Genomic DNA, 26475 nt, shown 5'->3' on the forward strand with positions numbered 1-26475 from the left:
AAAGAGAAATACCATTTTCATTATAAACAGTGTCCTGTACGCCCAAGCACTTAGAAACCTTCCCAGTCAATTGAAGACTTTTAAAAGACAGTTATGTTTACTTACTGAATGGCAGACTTCTGCAGTATCTCGCTATTCTCACTGTATTAGCGATCATTCGCTGAAAAACAAAAAAACACAAATAGATGTTACCATTATGATTTTAGACTTCCAATATAATATCATGTCAAAATCAATATCCTCAGGGAGGGCCTTACCATTTTCTCAAAATTGACCAAACTGTCAATGAACGTCTTGTTTCCATCATGAGTGAAAGTCATGTCTGGAAAGATAATAGCAATATGATTGCACACATAGAACATAGACAAAAGAATATGGATTGGAATTGACAAGAGCAAACAATATAGAAGCTAGTTACACTGTGTCGCAGGCTGACACTCCAAAAAGAGATCAAAACTTGCTGATAATAACTTCTTCACACAAGAGGCAGTGAGGATAAACCTCTCAATAGTCAGTCAATAGGTAAGATAATGGGTAAAACAACATGGAGGGTCATGTAGACGGTGGGAGAGAGCTGTGTTGGGTAAAACATGGTGTCATACAGGCGGTGGGAGAGAGCTGTGTTGGGCTGCACTGACCTTTGATCAGCAGCGGCATGAAGGGAATGATGGGCGGGTCCAGCTTGGCCACAGTGAGCCGGTACGCCCGGTGGTTCCTGGACGGGTCCTGTGGAAATACTCACACTGTTCTGAGATCTGCCACAACCATGTTAAGTGGGCACATCAGTCACAGCCAAGGGTGGTGCAGCGCAATACATACATTGTTAGATGACAAATGACCGTGCAAGAATGTGACGTTTCAATTCAATATTTGAATAAATTAAAGCTTTAGAAAGCAAGGCTAGAGACTATGTGAGTGGATGAATGGTTGATGTGGGACTAAAAATAGTTTAGAGTACTCACCATTAAGCTTTCAAATTCACTGTAAAACTTCTTAAATTTGCTGGGTAGTTTCTGTCAACACAAGTAACAGGGAAAGTTAACAGATAGTTGAAATCATTATATTCTTGGGCAGGTGCTAAACACATGTGAGTGTTGTTGGACAGACAGATGCACAATGTCAGACAGACACACAGTGACAGACACACAGACACCCACCTCCCAGGTCTGACTCAGTCTGCTCACGGCTGGGTTGCTCATGCCCATGATAATAGCAAAGAAGGAGTTGAGGTTCTTATACTCCTTACAGCTGTTAGAGAAAGTAGTCCAAAGATTTATCAGTATCAGGTAACATGTTACGTGTGACTAATTTAAGTCATCACAGGGGGCCATGAAGGAAACACTTGTCATTACCAAAATGATACATGTACAGGTCATTCGGAAAGTACTCAGACCCCTTCCCTTTTTCCACATTTTGTTACGTTACAAATTGATCAAAGAAAAAGAAAAAAATCTCAATCTACATACAATACCCCATAATTAGAAAGTGAAAACTTGTTTAGACATTTTTGTAAATGTATAAAATAAAAAAAATAAACAGAAATACCTTACATAATATTCAGACCCTTTGCTATGATACTCTAAAATGAGCTCAGGCGCATCCTGTTTCCATTGATCATCCTTGAGATGTTTCTACAACTTGATTGGAGTGCACCTGTGGTAAATTCAATTGATTGGACATGATTTGGAAAGGCACACACCTGTCTATATAAGGTCCCGCAGTTCAGTGCATGTCAGCGCAAACACCAAACCATGAGGTCGACAGAATTGTCCGTAGAGTTCTGAGACAGGATTATGTCAAGTCACAGATCTGGGGAAAGGTTCTAAAACATTTCTGCAGCATTGAAGGTCCACAAGAACACAGTGGCCTCCATCATTCTTAAATGGAAGAAGTTTGGAACCACCAAGACTCTTCTTAAAGCTGGCCACCTGGCCAAACTGAGCAATTGGGGGAGAAGGGCCTTGGTCAGGGAGGTGACCAAGAACCCAATGGTCACTGACAGAGCTCCAGAGTTTCTGTGGAGATGGGAGAACCTTCCATAAGGACAACCATCTCCGCAGCACTCCACCAATCAGGCCTTTATGGTGGAGTACCCAGACGGAAGACACTCCTCTGCACATGACAGCCCGCTTGGAATTTGCCAAAAGGTACGTAAAGCGCACTCCGACCATGAGAAACAAGTTTCTCTGGTCAGATGAAACCAAGATTTAACTCTTTGACCTGAATGCCAAGTGTCACATCTGGAGGAAACCTGATACCATCCCTACGGTGATGCATGGTTGTGGCAGCATCATGCTGTACAGATGTTTTTCAGCGGCAGGGACTGGGAGACTAGTCAGGATCGAGGGAAAGATGAACGGAGCAAAGTACAGAGATCCTTGATGAAAACCGTCTCGAGAGCACACAGGACCTCAGACTGGGGGGCGAAGACTCAGGACAACGACCCTAAGCACACAGTCAAGACATTGCAAGAGTGGCTTCGGGACAAGTCTCTGAATGTCCTTGAGCATCCAGTCAGAGCCCGGACTTGAACCCAAAACAACTCCTGCATTGAACCATCTCTGGAGAAACCTGAAAATAGCTGAGCAGCAACGCTCCCCATCCAACCTGACAGAGTTTGAGAGGTTCTGCAAAGAAGAATGGGAGAAACTGCCCAAATACAGGTGTGCCAAGGTTGTAGCGTCATAACCAAGAAGACTCGAGGCTGTAATCACTGCCAAAGGCACTTCAATAAAGTACTGAGTAAAGGGTCTTAATACTTATGAAAATGTGATATTTCAGTTTAAAATTTTTAATACATTTGCAAACATTTCTAAAAACCTATTTTTGCTTTGTCATTATGTGGTATTGTGTGTAGAATGATAAGGGGAAACAAAACTATTTAATCAACTTTAGAATAAGGCTGTAACGTAACAAAATGTGGAAAAATTCAAGGGGTCTGAATACTTGACGAATGCACTGTACATTCAGCCATTCACACATTTGTTAATCTTGACATTTAAACCTTTCCTTTAGGGATTGATTGGGAGGGTGACAGTGACACAGGTATGCAATTCTACTACTACAGCTCTGCAGTCAGTGGAGACAGTGTGTGCGCAAACGTGCGTGCATGAGAGAAAGGGCGACAAGGCAAGGGCCACTCACTGGGCAGCGATCTTGATGAACTTCTTGAGCAGCTGAACACGCTTGCTGAGCTGAGCACACAGACAGATCTCTGTGATCACCCACAGCTGGATCTCATTGAACCTCCTGAGGAACAGGTCCATGTTGGCCGTGGTCTTCTTGAAGTTCTTCCTCCCAAATGTATAGTAGATCAGCTCATGCTGTAGAACAGGGCAAGAGAGAAAGTCAATGACCGTGTCCCTGATAGTTTCCATTATAATGTATCAATATATTATAATGTATCAATATATTGGTTTAATAGTTGATTGATACACTCTTAGAAAAAAAGGTGCCATCTAGAACCTTCTGAAGAAACCTTTTTGGTTCCAGGTAGATCGTTTTGGATTCCATGTAAAACCCTTTCTACGGAGTGTTCTACCTGGAACCCAAAACAGTTCTACCTGGAACCAAAAACGGTTCTACCTGGAACCAAAAACGGTTCTACCTCCTATGGGGACAGCCAAATAGTGTAGGAAGACATAGTCTGCACCCAGAATGGCACACTATTCCCCATTAGGCAGGGGTCGAAAGTAGTACACGAAACATGTATAGGGAATAGGGTGCAATTTAGGACGCAGCCATAGAATCAAGTAATTCCTCATTGGTCTGAGGCACCTCATGTACACAGTGGAAGAGTTCCCAGTCGTAGAGAGTCATCTGGTAGGCCAGGTCTTTAGAGCTCATCAACTCAAAGCTGCCCATGGAGCCTGTGGAGGGTCCTTCCTGCTCTGGTAAGGGCATCTGAAATATTGCGCAAACGTAATATACTGTATAATTTACAATTGTCTGTATATCATTCAACTAACACTGATATGAAATACAGGACTGTTTTGATAGCTACAATGACAGTTATACAACTATAACAAGTCGAATTGCAACAGTAGCCTCAGGCCAGTGAACATATGTCAGTCGATTAAAACAAATATATTCCATTAGAGAAACACAACATGAGACGCAACATGCTCCATAGTAACAGCTGCATGAGATGTAGCTTGAAGGAAAACCTCTGGGAATTAGTTGCGTGGGTCTGAATGCTTGTTTTTCTGTATTGTTCATTTGTTGGGCAATATGTTTGAGGGGTATTTACGCACCAATGAATCCAGTTGATCCCTGGGACAGACAAATAGACGGCCGTTGATGCTGAGTGTGGAGAAGACGGAAATATCGTTGGGTTTTAGCACCACTTTATCTGAAGGAAAACAACAAACGAGCGATAATTAAAACATGATCATGTTAAATACAGTACATTAGCATATTATTATGGTCTGTTCTGAAGTCGCATAACAAGGGTAAGGAAACGATGACGCTGCAGTGGATATCAGCCGTTTTACGAGCTCCCGACCAATTCAAATCAAATCTTATTAGCCACATGCGCCGAATACAACAGTGAAATGATTACTTATGAGCCCCTAACCAACAATGCAGTTTAAAAAAACTACAGATAAGAAGAAGAGATAAAAGTAACAAGTAATTAAAGAGCAGCAGTAAAATAACAATAGCGAGACTACAAAGTCAATGGGCGGGGGCACCGGTTAGTCAAAAAGTTTTACAGCTGCACCACTGAGAGCATCTTGACTGGCTGCATCACCGCTTGGTATGGAAACTGCTTGGCAGCCGACTGCAAGGCACTACAGAGGGTGGTGCGGATGGCCTAGTACATCACTGGGGCTGAGCTCCCTGCCATCCAGGACCTCTATACCAGGCGGTGTCAGAAGAAGACCCGGAAAATTGTCAAAGACCCCTACCCATAAACTGTTCACTCTCCTACCTCATGGCAAGCAATACAAGAGTGCCAAGTCTGAGACCAAAAGGCTCCCGAACAGCTTCTACCCCCAAGCCATAATACTGCTGAATAGTTAATCAAATGGCTACCCGGACTATTTACATTGAACCTTTTTTGCACCGATTCTACGCACGCTCACAGGACTCTACCCACAAAACACACACATATGCATATTGATGCCACACACAACCACACACTGCTGCAACTATGTTAATTTTCAATCCTGATTGCCTAGTCACTTTTACCCAGAGTCGTCCTCTAACTTTATTATCAAAGAAAATGGTCAAAAACACTAGGAAGAGGATGAATTTATGATAGCATTAGAACTGGCAATATTGCATTGATCATGACAGACGGGGACATCCATCTTCCTCTGAGTCCTCAGCAGAGAATTGGGCCCAGATTCTTAGCAGCAAAACAAATGCTAGTAAATAACAGATGTATGGGCAATATGATTAGGATCTCAGAGACAAAGGAGCAGCGCTTATGGCTTTATTTACTACTTGGTACGGGTGAAGCGCAGTTTAAACATAGGCCAGAGAAAGAGGTGGATTAGTACACCCTGGCAGAGACATTGGAATATCCATACAGCAAGTCCCAGGCGATGGCGGCAACATGCAGGTGTAGAATCTTATGAGTTGAAGCAAGCTTGCAGCAATATTGCCCCCACCTTTTCTCTATGCTGCTCTACTGCAGGCCATGGCCCTCCTGTCCCTATATTGAGCATATACCGGGTAACTGAAACAGACCAATCCAGCACCAACACCCAATCATTTCTAGTAAATCAGGCCTGATTAATGAGCTTCATAGCATCTGTAAATAGCAGGCCATGTGTGGAAAGACTGTGTCAACCACCATTGTTTGATTAGCGTATAGCTGTGGCCCTTTTCACCTCCGGCCGAACTGAGGTTGACCAGGAGAAGGTCCTCCGCTGACCCCAGCTTGTCGGCCACTGCGCTGATGACCTCTCTGACCGAGGCGGCCATGGGGACCCGGATGGTGGTGTAGGTGTGGTCGCTGCAGTACACTTTGAACAGGACTGCATGGGGAAAGAGCACAGAGCACAATGCAGGTCCCTTAACATTTAGGATTGAGGGGTGGGTACTGGGAAGACAGATCAGAGGCCAAGTGCATCAGCCTTGTCATGGTAGAGGTTCAAAACAGATTAGAAAACACTGTGTGTCACTCCTGGCTGCAAGGCCAAAAGGCTCATGACTGCTAAACTGTGCTTTTCTATAACTTATAGCTAGCTCTTTTCTAACGCATATCCTGCATGCTTTCACACATATACACACTGTATATATATTTTTTGAATTTTCATTGTTGGACATAAGACTGTAAAAACACCAGGAAATCAGCTCCAAGTGATATTAATTTTGGAAATCTGTTCCCAAGTATTCCCACGTATAATAGAGACACGTGATCATCTAAAAATACAAACAAAGGTTTGAAATTATTGTTTTAGTCAAATATGATATATTTTTGCCAAGTTGGAAAACCCTGCACTATGCCATACTTACTCTCATCATTACTCTTGATGGCCTGTCGTTTCTGCAGCTTCTCATCCCCCATGCTGAACTGCCTCAACAGGACTTTGTGCTAGAACAGAACAGGACAGACAGACGTGTGTTGGTTCAACAACATGACAACAAAACCATGGGTGGGAGTAGGATGTAGCTCGGGCTGACAATGAAAACAAAAGCACAGAATATGACTGAAGTGCTTGTGTCATAGCTGGGTGACATACCTTTTGTTGAGAGGATCTGGCGTCATCAGAGCTGAGAAGACAAACAAAGTGAGATTACATCATGCTGAAGCCGGGGACACTAAAGATAAGTACAACGCAGTAACAATACATTCACACACTTACTTGTTTTTAACTATCTTCTCTAACTCTGGGAGTTGATCTTTCAGAGCAGGAATCAGCCTGGCATCATCAGATACAGACACAAAGAACTCCTGCAGCACACAACGCACTCTCAATGAGGAGAGATTAATGAGCCCAAACTAATTTGGATTATCAAATGACAAATCACTAATACTATTACAGCAAACAGTATATTTTTAAGCAACAAGCTGAATAAGAGCGCCTATTGAGGTTTGTGAGGAAGACACTGGTTACATCTGCAATGGCAACCTATTCTCTTCATAGGGCACTCATTTTGACCAGGGCCCTGTGCCCTATATAGGGAGGTACTTGTTATGCATCCACTGACCTCTAGGAAGGCGAGGGAGGCATCCTCCTCCTGCAGGTGGTCTCCATGTACTGAGGCCCACTGCAGCACCAGCCTGATCACCCTCCTCTTGTTGTTCAGGGTATAGTCAAGACGCTCCTGTTCTGAGCCCTGGGACGCCTCAGCATGGTAGGTGCAGGGCAGTTAAGGACAGAAACACATCTGCGCTACATCTTCACATCTAGTCCAGGGGCCTAGCAAGCATCTCAGAGTAGAAGTTCTGATTCAGGATCCATTTTGCAATTTAAGTCACAATGAATATGATTATTTGGCAAGGCAGACCGGATCCTAGATCCTACTCTGCAATTTTAAATACATAGAAGGGATACTGATACTCACCAGTAGAAATACACACAAAAACATACGGTAATTATTTGCTATTTTCAGTGACTGAAAGGATATTGGGCCATGAGCACCGGACACAGCTGACTGTTAGGGATGAAGACGCAGTGCATGAGCACAAAGTCGTCCAGAGCTGGATCTGGGCAGACAGAGAAAAAGAGATAGAGGAAGCAGAAGACAGACAGACACAGAGACAGAGACAGAGACAGAGACAGAAAGGGGGGCACCTGTGATGTCAGATGAAAGGATGCCAGACCAGGCCAGCAGGCTGACAGTACTACAGGCCTGATCACACATGGCTGCTGGCTCTGTCACCGCAGACGGCTGGGACATGAAAGCAGCCAGGAGTCCAAGCGTAATTAGATCAGCCCTGTGATGCGCTGCTAATTATAAACATGAACAAACAGGTCAGCAGCAGCATGGAGGCCGGATGCTCGCTCTCTCGCTGATGATACAGAGACAATCTAAACACGACAGCCATGACGAACACAACACATTCATCTACATTACAGTCAAATAAAATCTTATGTCACATGGGCCGAATACAACAGATGTAGACCTTACAGTGAAGTGCTTACTTACAAGCCCTTAACCAACAATGCAGTTTTAAGAAAATTCCCCAAAAAGTAAGAGATACGAATAAGAAATAATTAAAGAGCAGCAGTAAATAACAATAGCAGGGCTATATACAGGGGGTACCAGTACAGAGTCAATGTGTCAATGTGCAGAGGGAAGGGGGGCACCAGTTAGTTGAGGTAGTATGTACATGTAGGTAGAGTTAGTAAAGTGACTATGCATAGATGACAACAGAGAGTAGCAGTGGTGTAAAGAGGGGGGAGGGGGCAATTGAAATAGTCTGGGTAGCCATTTGATTAGCTGTTCAGGAGTCTTATGGCTTGGGGGTAGAAGATGTTTAGAAGCCTCTTAGTAAGCGGTACCGGAGCGCCTAGACTTGGCGCTCCGGTACCGCTTACTGTGCGGTAGCAGAGAGCATAGTCTATGATTAGGGTGGCTGGAGTCTGACAATTTTTAGGTCCCTCTGACACCGCCTGGTATAGAGGTCCTGGATGGCAGGAAGCTTGGCACTGGTGATGTACTGGGCCGTACACACTACCCTCTGTAGTGCCTTGCGGTCGGAGGCTGAGCAGTTGCCATACCAGGCAGTGATGCAACCAGTCAGGATGTTCTCGATGGTTCAGCTGTAGAAACTTGAGGGTCTGAGGACCCATGCCAAATCTTTTCAGTCTCCTGAGGGGGAATAGGTTTTGTCGTGCCCTCTTCCCGACTGTCTTGGTGTGCTTGGACCAGGTTAGGTTGTTGGTGATGATGTGGAGGCCAAGCTCTCAACCTGCTCCACTGCAGTCACGTTGATGAGAATGTGGGCGTGCTCGGTCCTCCTTTTCCTGTAGTCCACAATCAGAAGTTGCTGTCCTTGCTCCACACGGCCAGGTCTCTTACCTCCTCCCTATAGGTGGTCTCATCGTTGTCAGTGATTAGGCCGACCACAGTTGTGTCATCGGCAAACTTAATGATGGCGTTGGAGTCGTGCCTGGCTGTGCAGTCATGAGTGAACAGGGAGTACAGGAGGGACTGAGCACACACCCCAGAGGGGCCTCCCGTGTTGAGGATCAGCGTGGCAGATGTGTTGTTACCTACCCTCACCACCTGGGGGCGGCCCGTCAGGAAGTCCCGGATTCAGTTGCAGAGGGAGGTGTTTAGTCCCAGGGTCCTTAGCTTATTGATGAGCTTTGAGGGTACTATGGTGTTGAACGCTGAGCTGTAGTCAATGAATAACATTCTCAGATAGGTGTTCCTTTTGTCCAGGTGGGAAAGGGCAGTGTGGAGTGCGATACGGATTGCATCATATGTGGATCTGTTGGGGCGGTATGCAAATTGGAGGGGTCTAGGGTTTCTGGGATGATGGTGTTGATGTGAGACATGACCAGCCTTTCAAAGCACTTCATGGCTACAGACGTGAGTGCTACGGGTGTAGACGTTTTACGTTAAGGGTGTTGATGTGAGCCATGACCAGCCTTTCAAAGCATTTCATGGCTACAGACATGAGTCTTACTCACATCAGCTGCGGAGAGCGTTATCACAGTCATCCGGAACAGCTGATGCTCTCATGCATGTTTCAGTGTTGCTTGCCTCAAAGCGAGCATAAACGTTATTTAGTTCATATGGTAGGCTCGTGTCACTGGGCAGCTCTCGGCTGTGCTTCCCTTTGTAGTCTGTAATAGTTTGCAAACCCTGCCACAGCCGACGAGCGTCGGAGCCGGTGTAGTACGATTCAATCTTAGTCCTGTACTGACGCTTTGCCTATTTGATGGTTCGTCAGAGGGCATAGCGGGATTTCTTGAAAGCGGCAGCTCTACCCTTTAGCTCAGTGCAAATGTTGCCTGTAATCCATGGCTTCTGGTTGAGGTATGTACGTACAGTCACTGTGGGGGCGACGTCCTCGATGCATTTATTGATAAAGCCAGTGACTGATGTGGTGTACTCCTCAATGCCATTGGAACCGGAACATATTCCAGTCTGTGCTAGCAAAACAGTCCTATAGTTTAACATCTGCTTCATCTGACCACTTTTTTTTTATAGACCGAATCCCTGGTGCTTCCTGCTTTAATCTTTGCTTGTAAGCAGGAATCAGGAGGATAGAGTTATGGTCAGATTTGCCAAATGGATGGCGAGGGAGAGCTTGGTACGTCTCTGTGTGTGGAGTGGTCTAGAATTTTTTCCCCCTCTGGTTGCACATTTAACATGACAGAAATTAGGTAAAACTGATTTAAGTTTCCCTGCATTAAAGTCCCCGGCCACTAGGAACGCCGCCTCTGGATGAGCGATTTCCTGTTTGCTTATGGCGGAATACAGCTCATTGAGTGCGGTTTTAGTGCCAGCCTCGGTCTGTGGTGGTATGTAAGACAGCTACGAAAAATACAGATAAACTCTAGGTAGATAGTGTGGTCTACAGCTTATCATGAGATACTCTACCTCAGGTTAGCAAAACCCTGAGACTTCCTTAGATATTGTGCACCAGCTGTTGTATACAAATATGCATAGGCCCCCGCCCCGTGTCTTATCAGAGGCAGCTGTTCTGCCGATAGTGAGTATAACCCGTCAGTTTTATGTTATTAATGTCTTCGTTCAGCCACGACTCGGTGAAACATAAGATATTACAGTTTTTAATGTCCCGTTGTTAGGATCTACGTGCTTTCAGTTCGTCCCATTTTTTCCCCAGTGATTGAATGTTAGCTAGCAGAACGGAATGCAAGGGCAGATTAGCCACTCGTCGCCTGATCCTCACAAGGCATCCTGATCTCTTTCCGCAAAACCTAAGTTTTTTTCCAACGAATCACGGGGATCTGGGCCTGGTCGGGTGTCCGTAGTATATCTCTCTCGTCCGACTCATTGAAGAAGAACTCCTCGTCCAATTTGAGGTGAGTAATCTCTGTTTTGATGTCCAGAAGCTCTTTTTGGTCATAAGACACGGTAGCAGCAACATTATGTACAAAACAAGTTACGAACAACGCAAAAAAACGAACAAAATAGCATGCTTGGTTAAGAGCCGATAAGACGGCAGCTTTAAAAAAATATATAGATATATTGTCATGTTTTGTCATTGATTATCATGTCTTGTCCCTGTGCTTCCCTTCTATTCGTTTCCCTCTGCTGGTCTTATTAGGTTCTTTCCCTCTTTCTATCCCTCTCTCTCCCCCTCCCTCTCTCCCTCTCTCGCTCTCTCTCTCTATCGTTCCGTTCCTGCTCCCAGCTGTTCCTCATTCTCCTAACTACCTCATTTACTCTTTCACACCTGTCCCCTATTTTGCCCTCTGATTAGAGTCCCTATTTCTCCCTCTGTTTTCCGCTTCTGTCCTTGTCGGATCCTTGTTTGATGTTTGCTGTTCTGTGTCCTTGTTCCGCCCTGTCGTGTTTTTGCCTTCTTCAGATGCTGCGTGTGAGCAGGTGTCTATGTCAGCTACGGCCTGTGCCTTCCCGAAGCGACCTGCAGTCTGTGGTCGCGTCTCCAGTCGTTCCTCTCTACTGACGAGAGGATTTCAGTTTTCCTGTTTTGGATTTACCTAAGATAATATCCAGGAGTATCGTTTTTTGTTTAAGACTGCAATAAAGACTCTGTTTCTATTAAGTCGCTTTTGGGTCCTCATTCACCAGCATAACATATATAGGGTTGAAATATTTGTAATTGAAAATAAGAATTTGTTCTTAACTGACTTGCCTAGTTAAATAAAGGTAAAAAAAATTTTTTTAAAGGCTCCTTACACAGAAATACAATGGTCCACAGTGGCGAGAGATGTTATTGGAGTGACAGAGTGCACTACTCTACCTGATTCGTTAAGGTGAGAGTCCAGTCGCATCATTTCCAGAAAGTGCTCCAGAATCTTCTCCGGTGTCCCAGACATCACAGTGTATCTATAATGGCAGTGTCAATCAATCACCTACTTCATTAATCCAGACAAGTTTACTGCTAGTGCTCACTACTGTTCCTATGCCACACTTCAATGACCTGTGTCCTCTGAATACCTGGCTGTGATTACTACATTAGATAACAATCCACAAACAGTCAAAGAGGTCCTGACCACTGATGTAGGTTTTAGGGGGATGGCTGGGTGAGAAAGGGTGTGGAAGGCTCTCCATAAGTAAAACAGAGGAAGAGACCACCACTCGACCATAAGAATCAACACGCTACAGCCAGGCTTGTTGTGATTGGCTAGTTAAGGGGAGAGAGGACGAGCCGTGTCTGTCCCAAATGGGACCCTATTCCCTATAGGGCCCTGGTAAAAAGAAAGTAGGGAAAAGGATGCCGTTTGGGACACAGGCGGTGTGTGCCAGGCACTCCACGGGGGAAGGAGAGGAGCTTGACACCCTCTTCATATGTGACTGGCGCTGTAGTTGATTAGAGGCCTACCCTGGCGGAGTGATTGTGACCCGCGGGGCCTGCCTTCTCCCCGGGAGCCCATCTCTCAGTCATTACCATTAATGTGTCTCTCTCCATTACTGCAGCCGCGGTCACTGACAGCGGCTGCCATTAAGACTAGCTAGTAGCTAACAGACGTCTGCAGCCTTGTAGCCTCAGTCTTGGCTTCACACTAGAACTTCTACCCCCGGCAACCAGATCCACACTACTATACACTCTTTAGCCGAGGGTAGCTCACAAACTCACCCACTTTTTACACTCACCCTGTGCAAATTTTCAAGAGCCTCTCACACTAACCTCACTCCCTGTTATGAATCTAACGTCAAGAGACATTATCACACACATGACCCTCCCAACAGGAGAGAGTATCTCACACACCCACAGTCCCCTTTAACTTCTTATAGAACTCTACCTCTATTGAACAGTGCTGCTACAGAAAGTAGTTCAATCATATTGTGAGGGGATGACTGGGCGAGACAGATAGAGAGTTAGCTCAGTACTTGTAGTGTGAGGAGGAGGTGGTGGTGGTGGAGCCATGGGTGGAGGCCTGGCTGTTGCTGCTGGGGCTCTTCTCCAGGACCAGAACATCCTGATAATGCTCTTTCAAACGCACCGTGTTGGCCTCCACATCCTGGACACACACAATTGATCATTATGTCATCATAAATCATTGTACTGTAGTTATGTTTTATTATGAAATGACATGCCATTCCTAATGACTACAAGTGGTTATCTGGATTACAAGATTTTGAAAATGAATAAATACATTTCCGACTGAATAGTACTGTAGCAAATCCTGCAGAGTAGACCATCCCCCAAAATGTCTGGGATGACTTCTCTCTCCGACTCTAGTGGCATCTGGTAGTTAACATGGAGGCTGCACTACATTACATCATCCCATCAGAACTATGGTACTGTAAGCATGGTGGATTAGTCTGCTAGTACAACTGACAGGGAGACTGGGCGGTCAGCATTTTGACTGAGGTGGAGTCACAAATGGCACTCTATTGTCTATGTAGTGCACTACTTTGACCAGGATGTGCACTTTATAGGGAATAGGGTGCCGTTTGGGAAGCTCATCAGTCCAAAGCCAACAGGAGATTTACAGGAGGAGGAGGAAGACTCAATGAGCCACATACAAAGGGTCTGCCTCTGTGGATCACACAGATGTCCATCATCCATCAGCTTTTCAGTAGACACAATCAAGACCCTGATGTCCTATCAAAGTCCAATGTAAGCTGCATGTGGGCGGAGCTAAACAATAGGCTGTGGAGGGAGAATGTAGAGAGACTGATAGCCCAAACGCAGGCAGATGTCGATATTGATCTAGTATTGATGGTTCGTACCTAAAACATTCTCCACTCAGGCTGCAAAGGCGTCGATTTCCTCCTGAACTAAACTCAGCAAAAAAAGAAACGTCCCTTTTTTATTACCCTGTCTTTCAAAGATAATTCGTAAAAATCCAAATAACTTCACAGATCTTCATTGTAAAGGGTTTAAACACTGTTTCCCATGCTTGTTCAATGAACCATAAACAAGTAATGAACATGCACCTGTGGAACGGTCGTTAAGACACAAACAGCTTACAGACGGTAGGCAATTAAGGTCACAGTTATGAAAACTTAGGACACTAAAGAGGCCTTTCTACAGACTCTGAAAAAAAGAAAAAAAAAGAAAGATGCCCAGGGTCCCTGCTCATCTGCGTGAATGTGCTTTAGGCATGCTGCAAAGAGGCATGAGGACTGCAGATGTGGCCAGGGCAATAAATTGCAATGTCCGTTCTGTGAGATGCCTAAGATAGCGCTACAGGGAGACAGGACGGACAGCTGATCGTCCTCGCAGTTGCAGACCACGTGTAACACCTGCACAAGATCGGTACATCGGAACATCACACAGGTACAGGATGGCAACAACAACTGCCCGAGTTACACCAGGAACGCACAATCCCTCCATCAGTGCTCAGACTGTCCGCAATAGGCTGAGAGGCTGGACTGAGGGATTGTAGGCCTGTTGTCTGGTGAATACCTGCCTTACATCGCCGGCAACAACGTCGCCTATGGGCACAAAACCACCGTTGCTGGACTGGAAAAAGTGCTCTTCACTGACGAGTCGCGGTTTTGTCTCACCAGGGGTGATGGTCGGATTCGCGTTTATCGTTAGACTCGGCCAGGGCACATCTTTTAATTAATTAATTTTTTCGCGTTACACCGAGGCCTGTACTCTGGAGCGGGATCGATTTGGAGGTGGAGGGTCCGTCATGGTCTGGGGAGGTGTGTCACAGCATCATCAGACTGAGCTTGTTGTCATTGCAGGCAATCTCAACGCTGTGCGTTACAGGTAAGACATCCTCCCTCATGGGGTACCCTTCCTGCAGGCTCATCCTGACATGACCCTATATCATGACAATGCCACCAGCCATACTGCTCGTTCTGTGTGTGATTTCCTGCAAGACAGGAATGTCAATGTTCTGCCATGGCCAGCGAAGAGCCCGGATCTCAATCCCATTGAGCACGTCTGGTACCTGTTGGATCGGAGAGTGAGGGCTAGTGCCATTCCCCCCCCAGAAATGTCCGGGAACTAGCAGTTGCCTTGGTGGAAGGGTGGGGTAACATCTCGCAGCAAGAACTGGCCAATCTAGTGCAGTCCATGAGGAGGAGATGCACTGCAGTACTTAATGCAGCTGGTGGCCACACCAGATACTGACTGTTACTTTTGACCCCCCCCCCCTTTTGTTCAGGGACACATTATTCCATTTCTGTTAGTCACATGTCTGTGGAACTTGTTCAGTTTATGTCTCAGTTGTTGAATCTTGTTATGTTCATACAAATATTTACACGTTAAGTTTGCTGAAAATAAACGCAGTTGACAGCGAGAGAACGTTTCTTTTTTTGATGAGTTTAGGAGGAAAAAAACAGGGGCTTTCTTTATGGCTAATGCTACTTCCTGATCTTGCGCCCTGGATGCAGAATGCTGCAGCCTGATTGGCTGAACGCGATACGCAACATCCGGAACTAGCATTCCTTCCTAGGTATTAACCACTTTAGCATGGTGGTGGAAAATGGTGTTTCATAAAGTATGCATATTTTCCCCGTTTTTTCCCACCTTCTCACCATCAAATCTAGTTCAGGAGCAAATTGATGCATTTGCAGCCTGAATGGAGATTGTTTTAGGTACGAACCGGTCCACGGGGATATGAGTGTATTGCCAGCTGCATACAAGCGTTTGGACGGTAAGATGGCAACGACTCAATATCGCCATCTGCCGGCCATTGGGCTAAGAGACTGACAGCTGACAGTTTGGCTTTAGCGTTTATACCGTACCTCGCCTACAGACAACTGTCTCCATTGAACCACAAAGTTGATAGTAGTCTATCATTAAAACAATTATATATGAAAACGGGGACTTGACTCTTAAATGGTACAACTGGTTAATGTATGCATCATTCTGATGAACGTTTACACCTCTCTTTTTAGAAGCTGCAATGTTGAATCCGAATCTCAAACAATAGAGGGCGACTATACCATTGAATACAGATAAAGTGGAATTTCACTTAGTGGACAGAGAGGTGGAGGGGGCCATGCCATCTCCTGTGAGGACAAACAGGACTTCCCCAGATAACTCACTTTGAGGATCCGATTGAAGTCCTCCTTGTCCACACGTAGGAAGTGGCAGTTATCCTCTCGTAGGACAATGGAGGCGGCGCGGGGGGCATCGTTGACCAGGGCAAGCTTCCCAAAGTCATCTCCCTCATGCAGCGTGCAAACCACCCCCTATATGAAACAGGACAAGAATAAGCAAACAAAGAATGGCTGTGCCTTAAAGGGCATAAGATGTCCATTTGATCATTTCAAAAGTTCCAAACAGTCAACACACCAAATCAGAAATAAAAGTGCTTCTATAAAGAAATAGATGGCTTTTATCACATTAAAAAAAACAAGTTCAGAGGACAATACTTTTACATCTGCTATGTAATTTATCCACTCATATTTTCTATAATTGGCTATAGTGATTAGCTGAATACTGATCAAATGGGGATGAGTCGTATGAGATGCCAGATTCAAATAACATTTGAACAATCTTTTTTTTACCTTTCCATAAATGACAACGTTTACGGAGCCCTTTAGAATGATGTACCACGATGTGCCTTCCTCCCCTTGATTGAACACTAAGTAAAAATTACAACATATCAAAACGGATATTTTCCAACAAAACATTTCCAAGAATGCATCTCAATGCATTAACTTACAGAAACAACTACGAAGGATTTACTATTTAATCCGGGATTTTCTTTCTGCCTCCATATAGATAATGCATTTATAAATCAATGAATAGCGTGCAAAGTTGATCAAGTTAAAAGGGGTTGAACTCTGGTCATGGAGGCAGTGTTAAACTACTTACACACGGTTCCTGCTTTGGTATGGGACTCAATGATCAGGACGCCGGCTAACTCCTTCTTTACCTGTAGAAGCAGGGGGGGGGGGGGGGGGGGACACACAGCTAGGTTACAGGGTTGACATCATACAGTGCCTTGAAAAAGTATTCACACCCCCTTGGCCTTTTTCCTATTTTGTTTCATTACAACCTGTAATTTAAATGGATTTTCATTTGGATTCCATGTAATGGACATACACAAAATTGTCCAAATTGGTGAAGTGAAGAAAAAAAAATGATTAACTGAAAAGTGGACTATAAAGCCCCTAAATAAGATCTGGTGCAACCAATTACCTTCAGAAGTCACCTAATTAGTTAAAGTCCACTTGTGTGCAATCTAAGTGTCACATGATCTGTCACATGATCTCAGTATATATACACCTGTTCTGAAAGGCCCCAGAGTCTGCCACACCACTAAGCAAGGGGCACCACCAAGCAAGCGGCACTATGAAGACCAAGGAGTTCTCCAAACAGGCCAGGGACAAAGTTGTGGGGAAGTACAGATCAAGGTTGGGTTATAAAAAAATATCAGAAACTTTGAACATCCCACGGAGCATCATTAAATCCATTATTAAAAAATGGAAAGAATATGGCACCACAACAAACCTGCCAAAAGAGGGCTACACACCAAAACTCAGACCAAGCAAGAAGGGCATTAATCAGAGAGGCACCAAGGAGACCAAAGATAACCCTGAAGCTCCACAGCGGAGATTGGAGTACCTGTCCATAGGACCACTAGGCCGTACACTCCACAGAGCTGGGTTTACGGAAGAGTGGCCAGAAAAAAGCCATTGCTTAAAGAAAAAAAATAAGCTAACACGTTTGTTGTTCGCCAAAATCAAATCAAATTTATTTATATAGCCCTTCGTACATCAGCTGATATCTCAAAGTGCTGTACAAAAGGCATATGGAAGAAGGTACTCTGGTCAGATGAGACTAAAATTGAGCTGTTTGGCCATAAAGGAAAAAGCTATGTCTGGCGCAAACCCAACAACTCTCATCACCCCGAGAACACCATCCCCACAGTGAAGCATGGTGGTGGCAGCATCATGCTGTGGGGATGTTTTTCCTCGGCAGGGACTGGGAAACTGGTCAGAATTGAAGGATGGCGCTAAATATAGGGAAAATCTTGAGGGAAACCTGTTTAAGTCTTCCAGAAATTTGAGACTGGGACAGAGGTTCACCTTCCAGAAGGACAATGACCCTAAGCATACTGCTAAAGCAACACTTGAGTGGTTTAAAGGGAAACATTTAAATGTCTTGGAATGGCCTAGTCAAAGCCCAGACCTCAATCCAATTGAGAATCTGTGGTATGACTTCAAGATTACTGTACACCAGCAGAACCCATCCAACTTGAAGGAGCTGGAGCAGTTTGCCTTGAAGAATGGGCAAAAATCCCAGTGGCTAGATGTGCCAAGCTTATAGAGACATACCCCAAGAGACATGCAGCTGTAATAGCTGCAAAAGGTGTCTCTACAAAGTATTGACTTTGGGGGGGGTAAATAGTTATGCATGCTCAAAATCTGTTTTTTTGTCTTGTTTGTTTCACAATAAAAAATATTTTGCATCTTCAAAGTGATAGTCAGGCTGTGTAAATCAAAAGATACAACCCCCCCCAAAATTAATTTTAATTCCAGGTTGTAAGGCAACAAAATAGGAAAAATGACAGGGGGGTGAATACTTTCGCAAGCCACTGTATACAGGCCGACAATGAATTATGAATGTAACCGAATCTGTACTCACAGTGGTGGATAGGTGCGATAAGGCTTTTATATGGAGCAGCTCCTCATAAATTATCTCCAAATCATCCGCTGCCCTCTGTCCTGGCCTGGGGAAGGGGAAACATGCACCAATAAAACAAATAATTTTAAAACGTATTAACTTTAAACAGGACCTTCACATCAGCTTTGCACTTTGCTTACATATCTTATTTATCTTGCCTAACCCAAACTTTCCAGAACTGCATACATCCTACCCGCAGGTGGTGATCTCTGATCTTACTGTTTCCTCAGGATCATGCGCATGTGTGCGTCAGGGCCTATTTGGGAGAGGAGGAGGAGGGTATCCTGCAGCTCCTCATCGCTCTCCCTGGCCTCCTTCTCAGTGGGCAGGGGAGCGTCCCCCTGCTCATCATCCAAGAAACGGTAGAACAGATACTTGTCCTGGAAGGTCAGCTCCTGGTCCACTGCAACCCCAACAAACAGAGAACACAGACGGGTTGAGAAATGGACCGGCTTTCACATGCACACAGACAGACAGCGAGGTTACTCTTAGTACGGTCTACTGGACTGTTCTGGCTCACCGTGGTTGAGAACTCCTTCCTCCAGCAGCACCTGCCACATGCCCACTGCTTGAATGCGAGAGTGAACACAGGAGCTCTGCTGCATCTGCCAGTCAACCAGCTCTGTTCCCACACAGCATTGCCTGCAGGAGATACACACATCACATCAGGAAATACATACAGCAAAAAACAAACATAACCAACACAGACAGACAGATGTACACGTACTGTGATATGAGTGTGCCAGGTGTACATGGTACAGGGGATATTCCAACCCACCTGTATGTCTTCAGGTGGTACTTCCTGTCTCGGATGATGTGGGGAGCTCTGGAGAGGATGGCATCACGTAGAACCTTCCCTGCTCGCATGATCTTCTCAGATGGGACCTGTGGGGAGAAAATGGGCCTTATACTAGAGGAGAGGCCAGGCCTTATAATAGAGGAGAGAAAAGGAGATCAATGGACAGATACAGATGAGATGGCCTCTATTGGTGTGATGGCCTTTACTACCTGAGAAATGGATTTAGGATGAAGTTTGGCTGGGCTTTCTGTGAAGGATTTCTGAAAAGTAAAATGACATGACATTGACTGGAAAACGCACACACACGTACACACGGAAACATCATGGATTTCAAAAACTCCCTAAAACACTTCTGCGAGCAGGCCTTTTCTAATCAACCTGGCACGGGTATCCTGGAAGGATATTGACCTCATCCCGTAGGTAGAGGATGCCTGGTTGTTCTTTAAAAAGTGCTTTCCTCACCATCTTAAATAAGCATGCCCCTTTCAAAAAAATTTAGAACTAAGAACAGATATACCCTTTGGTTTACCCCAGACTTGACTGCCCTTGACCAGCACAAAAACATCCTGTGGCATACTGCACTAGCGTCAAATACTCCCCGCGATATGCCACTTTTCAGGGAAGTCAGGAACCAATATACACAGTCAGTTAGGAAAGCAAAGGCTAGCTTTTTGAAATAGAAATTTGCATCCTGCAGCACTAATTCCAAAAAGTTTTGGGACACTAAAGTCCATGGAGAATAAGAGCACCTCCTCCCAGCTTCCCACTACACTGAGGCTAGGAAACACTGTCATCACCGATGAATCCACAATAATCGAGAATTTCAATAAGCATTTCTCTACGGCTGGCCATGCTTTCCATCTGGCTACCCATACCCCGGCCAACAGCTCTGCACCCCCCGCAACAACTGGCCCAAGCCTCCCACACTTCTCCCAAATCCAGATAGCTGATGTTCTGAAAGAGCTGCAAAATCTGGATCCCTACAAATCAGCTGGGCTAGACAATCTGGACCCTCTCTTTCTAAAATTATCCGCTGCCATAGTTGCAACCCCTATTACTAGTCTGTTCAACCGCTCTTTCGTATCGTCAGATTCCTAAAGATTGGAAAGCGGCCGTGGTCTTCCCCCTCTTCAAAGGGGGAGAAACTCTAGACCCAAACTGTTACAGACCTATATCCATCCTGCCCTGCCTTCCTAAAGTCTTCGAAAGCCAAGTTAACAAACAGATCACCAACCATTTCGAATCCCACCGCACCTTCTCCGCTATGCAATCCGGTTTCCGAGCTGGTCACGGGTGCACCTCAGCCACGCTCAAGGTCCTAAACGATATCATAAACGCCATCAATAAAAGACAGTACTGTGTAGCAGTCGTCATCGACCTGGCCAAGGCTTTCGACTCTGTCAATCACCGTATTCTTATCGGCAGACTCAACAGCCTTGGTTTCGCTAATGACTGCCTTGCCTGGTTCACTCATGCTGCCAAACATACCCTCGTAAAACTGACTATCCTACCGATCCTTCGGCGATGTCATTTACAAAATAGCCTCCAACACTCTACTCAGCAAATTGGATGCAGTCTATCACAGTGCCATCCGTTTTGTCACTAAAGCCCCATATACTACCCACCACTGCGACCTGTATGCTCTCGTTGGCTGGTCCTCGCTACATATTCGTCGCCAAACCCACTGGCTCCAGGTCATCCATAAGTCTTTGCTAGGTAAAGCTCAGCCTCATCTCAGCTCACTGGTCATCATAGCAACACCCACCCATAGCACGCGCTCCAGCAGGTATATTTCACTGATCATCCCCAAAGCCAACACCCCCTTTGGCCGCCTTTCCTTCCAGTTCTCTGCTGCCAATGATTGGAGTGAATTGCAAAAATCCCTGAAGTTGGAGACTTATCTCCCTCACGAACTCCAGTGTTAATTGCTAAATTGTAATTACCTTCCCACTATGGCCTATTTATTGCCTTCCCTCCTTACTTAATTTGAACACACTGTACACAGATTTTTCTATTGTGTTATTGAGTTTGTTTATCCCATGTGTAACTCTGTGTTGATGTTTTTGTCACACTGATTTGCTTTATCTTGGCCAGGTCGCACTTGTAAATGAAAACTTGTTCTCAACTGGCCTATCTGGTTAAATAACATTTTTAAAAACGGATTTCAAAATAAAAGCACAAAATGAAGGACAGGGATGATAAGAACATTTGAGATTGTATGACACACGATACAGACTTTAGTGAATGGTCACAGTTCCCTCCCTATCAATGATGACAGAGATTAGGCCCTTGTGAAGATGTAGCCTTTACCACTATCAACCAAGGGCGTACTTTCAGATAAACCTAGGGTATGGCAAAATGACAGCTGTATAGATGCAGTCTCCAAAAAGCCAGCCAGCCATACCAACAGCCTTCCCTCCCACTCCCAGGCATTCCCATGGTCCTAAAGTCAGCCTGCTAATACTGCTAAACTGCATCTGCCTTTAAAAATCAGGATTGGAATGATTTCAGTAGCCCATTTTCAATTGTTGGTGTTGGGCCATACCCAATTGACAACCATGCTAACAACCTCCACTGTCAACAGGGCCCTGTTAAATCGGAAGTTAAAACAACAGCTGGTGTCTACTGTCTGTACTTACATCCCAACCCTTGGACCCACAGCACAGAAACCACCTTGAACAAGTTATGTATGGATGTGGTATTCATGAGTTCTACAGCAGAGAAGAATCAAACGGAACTATACATACAGCAGCACTCTATACTATAAAGTGGACATGAGGACTGTTCAAACTCTATAACACCTCCTTTCTAACTTAATTTCTCTCACAGCCAAGAACAATACTTACATAGATGCTTAAAGGGATACTTCAGAATTTTGGAAATTAGGTCTAGTATGAAGGAAGTTAAGAGATAGTGTCGCAAGCCAATGTTAACTGGCTTTAGCACAGTGACTGGAAGTCTATTTGTATCTGGGTATAACTGAGCTCAGGTGCATCCTGTTTCCATTGATCATCCTTGAGATGTTTCTACAACTTGATTGGAGTCCACCTGTGGTAAATTAAATTGATTGGACATGATTTGGAAAGGCACACACCTGTCTATATAAGGTCCCACAGTTCATGTCAGAGCCAAACCAAGCTGTGAGGTCGAAGGAATTGTCCGTAGAGCCCCGAGACAGGATTCTGGGGAAGGGTAAAAAAAAAAGTGTCTGCAGCATTGAAGGTCCCCAAAAACACAGTGGCCTCCATCATTCTTAAATGGAACAAGTTTGGAACCAACAAGACTCTTCCTAGAGCTGGCCGCCCGGCCAAACTGAGCAGTCGGGGGTGAAGGGCCTTGTCGGGGAGGTGACCAAGAACCCGATGGTCACGCTGACAGACCTCTAGAGTTGCTTTGTGGAGATGGGAGAACCTTCCAGAAAGACAACCATCTCTGTAGCACTCCACCAATCAGGCCTTTATGGTAGAGTGGCCAGACGGATCCCACTCCTCAGTAAAAGGCAAATGACAGCCCGCTTGGAATTTGCCAAAAGGCACCTAAAGGACTCTCAGACCATGAGAAATAAGATTCTCTAGTCTGATGAAACCAAGATTGAACTCTTTGGCCTGAATGCCAAGCGTCACATCTGTTGGCAACCTGGCACCATCCCAACGGTGAAGCATGGTGGTGGCAGCATCATGCTGTGGGGATGTTTTTCAGCAGCAGGGACCGGGAGACTAGTCAGGATTGAGGCAAATATGAATGGAGCAAAGTACAGAGAGATCCTTGATGAAAAGGCGAAAGTTCACCTTCCAACAGGACAACTACCCTATGCACACAGCCCAGACAATGCAGAAGTGGCTTCGGGACAAGTCTCTGAATGTCCTTGAGTCTTGAGTGGCCCAGCCAGAGCCCGGACTTGAACCCGATCGAACATCTCTGGAGAGACCTGAAAATAGCTGTGCAGCGATGCTCCCCATCCAACCTGACAGCTTGAGAGGATCTGCAGAGAAGAATGGGAGAAACTCCCCAAATACAGGTGTGCCAAGCTTGTGGTATCATACCCAAGAAGACTCGAGGCTGTAATCACTGCCAAAGGTGCTTCAACAAAGTACTGAGTAAAGGGTCTGAATACTTATGTAAATGTGATTTCAGTTTTTTTATATATATATATAAATTAGCAAACATTTCTAAAAAACTGTTTTTGCTTTGTGGGGTATTGTGTGTAGATTTATTAAAAAAAAAATGTTTTGCCTTAATCAATTTCAGAATAAGGCTGTAACGTAACAAAATGTGGAAAAAGTCAAGCGGTCTGAATACTTTCCGAAGGCACTGCACATGAATTACATAAGTCACTGCATTTTTTTGTTGTTATGACTACAATATGTAGAGCCTTCGAGTTAGGCAAATATTTACCAACAATTCAACCGCAGGGGGGGATTTGCTAAAAAACAACAACAAAATTACAATTATCATTGTAGTTATTTATAGTGCACATGTTTTGGCTGGTCTGGAGAAAAAAAAACAGGAACAAAGCCCAAGCCACAATAAATCATGAAACCCCAGAGTAGCACCATGTTATCTGTATGGAGGTAAGGAAGTCACAACCGGGTTAAGGTGGAAAGGGAACTATTAAGGACATGCTGCACACTAACGGAAGCTTGGTCTCAGCTGCCACCTTGTTTGTATTTAGTCAAACTTTAAACAAGCTCGATATTCCAGACTTATTTTGAGCTTCTGGTAACTAAAGAGGATGTTGTTAGATCAGGGCCCACGCAAGCAGCATGTAAATAGGAGTAAATAACCATCCCTTTACCACCCGCTGTCACTCTTCCATTCACAACAGTGTTCAATCTGGATGATATTCACTTCACATAAAGTGGTTACTGATCTCTTGTACACAGATGAGTAGCTGGTCATTAACGTTAGATTTTGTCTCTGGGTTGTCAAGATCACATGGTTACCGCCATAGTCACACAGTGCTTTTTGAATGTCCACTATCATCATCCAAAAAATCAATGTTTGATGGTGAAACTAAGTCATTCTGATATGTAATGATGAAGTCTCAGTTTTGCGTTCAGGACGTTCTACTGTACCTTACTCAGATGTTTAGAGATGGATCCAAAAGCGTTGTTGCTTATGTTCTCTTTGTCCGGCATTCCTGAATGAAAATGTTTAAATGTGTAGTCAATCATCGGTAAAAAGTTGAAAGCCAATACATCACTACTTATTTCTCTGCAACAATTGGTGCATTTTCACAAATATAGTACTTTGATGTTAATACATCATCTCAATGCTATGTTGAATGTAGATATGTGTCAACTAAAATCTCCTTGAGGAGTGAGTTACATTACGTCAGTCGCCAAGGGAGATTTCTACAGTAAGAAGAGGGTGATGTTTTTCCCCCCTCAGGAAAACACAATTAGTTATTACACTTCAAAACCTTTTCTGGAGGGGAAATTACCCCAATTCTTAGACATGACTTTCAGACTGCTGATATCACTTTTTCCATAGTAAAGGTGAGAGGTAGGCCAGTAAGGAGCATCGTAGATGGACATTGCTGACGGCGCTGTAGTCTTGTACTCACTGTCAGAGATGGGTCCACCACTTTCCATAACTCCATAAGATGGGGCTAGCAGTCCAGCTATGCACTGACGATATTTCTACAGAGAGACAGAAGAGCAGTCTTATTATTAGACATGGTAGAACAAGCCACAAGCCAAATCCTCAACACTACAAGGTTTATTATACAGTGTGTCGATGCAATTCAATTCAAGATAACGATGTAATTCATTGTGAACTACGGTCACCTGTTTATGTCAGGTGATAACCCATGGAATCATTTGGATTGTAGTATTATGCGTCTCTCCCCTATACTCGCTTCTCTTAATCAACGTGTCTATTGAGGACTATGTAAATACACAGCTGAGACTCACAGCTGGCAGTTATGAGTATTCAGAAGCGTCACAACTGCTGCAGTCTCATTTAAATTATCCTTCATCTCACAAACCAGTGCATTTCAAAGGGCAGGAACAAAATAAACGTTTCATGTAGCTTCATTTGAAGTAAAAGCCTATTGCTGTAGGCCACAGTAGCTGACGTGTATACAGGACAACATGCTTCCGAAACTATAGTAAGGAATTGATGTGGGAAATGGGCAAATGTTCAACTACTGTATCTATGCTTTTCATGCCATATTTTACTAATGATGGCATCATCGGAGATGAGTAGATTCAGTCAGTGTGGCAAGAGTTGATCAAATTCCCTTAATATGTAGTCTATACAGATTAAAAAGATTTACAACAGATTATACCAAGAATCAACAAAGACACACCCTTACAAATATATATATATAAATCTGTCACGATCGTCGTCAGGGTGGAAATGACCGGACCAAGGTGCAGCGTGGTAAGCGTACATTTCTTTTTATTATGAATGTCGCCAACAAAAACAAGAAACAAAAAACCAACAAAAACCACACGTGAAGCTGACTAGGGCTATACAGGCCACTAACAGACAACTACCCACCACTAAGGTGGAAAAACAGGCTGCCTAAGTATGATTCCCAATCAGAGACAACGATAGACAGCTGTCCCTGATTGAGAACCATACCCGGCCGAAACAGAAAACATAGAAATAAAGAAACTAGAATGCCCACCCTGGCCAGGGCGTGACAAAATCACAGGTGAAAAGAACACGGTTTTCAGACACTTGTGATATTTCACATACATTTTTCACGTGAACAAATATATGTGGAAAAATGTCACGTGGGAAAAACTGACATGTGGTTTTTAGACGTGTGAAGATTCACATTTTCACATGACTCAGACACATGTGGTTTCCCAACATCGCACATGTGATATTATACGTTTTACATGTATGCTTTTGTAACTAGCGGGATTAGAACGCGGGACTCCTATGGGAGAAGCCAACGTCTTGATCATTCGACCAAGAGGTCAAACACAAATTTTGAGGTTGCAAGCAGGACAACCTCATCACGTGACCATGAGCAACCATGACCGACTCATGT

General features: G+C 44.5%; 1 protein-coding gene across 5 annotated transcripts in view; it reads right to left on the reverse strand.

Moving 5' to 3' along the window:
* Window positions 1–26475, reverse strand: part of LOC139546862 (rap guanine nucleotide exchange factor 4-like) — a 42433-nt gene that overhangs the window by 884 nt on the left and 15074 nt on the right. For 2 of the 5 annotated variants that reach the window (XM_071355757.1, XM_071355756.1), the window contains exons 2-26: window positions 25033–25108; window positions 24542–24606; window positions 19446–19552; window positions 19188–19309; window positions 18887–19070; window positions 18629–18713; window positions 16853–16913; window positions 16543–16619; window positions 16078–16224; window positions 12955–13085; window positions 11864–11949; window positions 7582–7660; window positions 7162–7312; window positions 6816–6904; window positions 6693–6723; window positions 6466–6544; window positions 5838–5984; window positions 4254–4351; window positions 3778–3903; window positions 3145–3323; window positions 1158–1248; window positions 963–1013; window positions 639–726; window positions 258–322; window positions 106–160 (exon numbers count right to left, since the gene is read on the reverse strand). In XM_071355757.1, coding sequence (XP_071211858.1) covers window positions 106–160; window positions 258–322; window positions 639–726; window positions 963–1013; window positions 1158–1248; window positions 3145–3323; window positions 3778–3903; window positions 4254–4351; window positions 5838–5984; window positions 6466–6544; window positions 6693–6723; window positions 6816–6904; window positions 7162–7312; window positions 7582–7660; window positions 11864–11949; window positions 12955–13085; window positions 16078–16224; window positions 16543–16619; window positions 16853–16913; window positions 18629–18713; window positions 18887–19070; window positions 19188–19309; window positions 19446–19552; window positions 24542–24606; window positions 25033–25060 — 2422 coding nt within the window. In that variant the 5' untranslated portion in view covers window positions 25061–25108. Of the gene's footprint in view, window positions 1–105; window positions 161–257; window positions 323–638; window positions 727–962; window positions 1014–1157; window positions 1249–3144; window positions 3324–3777; window positions 3904–4253; window positions 4352–5837; window positions 5985–6465; window positions 6545–6692; window positions 6724–6815; window positions 6905–7161; window positions 7313–7581; window positions 7661–11863; window positions 11950–12954; window positions 13086–16077; window positions 16225–16542; window positions 16620–16852; window positions 16914–18628; window positions 18714–18886; window positions 19071–19187; window positions 19310–19445; window positions 19553–19675; window positions 19727–20700; window positions 20785–22312; window positions 22447–24541; window positions 24607–25032; window positions 25109–26475 lie in introns of those variants that run through there. The other 3 variants (XM_071355760.1, XM_071355758.1, XM_071355759.1) reach the window with 3 other exon arrangements.

The sequence above is a fragment of the Salvelinus alpinus genome, chromosome 20 (assembly GCF_045679555.1).
Source record: "Salvelinus alpinus chromosome 20, SLU_Salpinus.1, whole genome shotgun sequence".
NCBI classification, from domain to species: domain Eukaryota; kingdom Metazoa; phylum Chordata; class Actinopteri; order Salmoniformes; family Salmonidae; genus Salvelinus; species Salvelinus alpinus.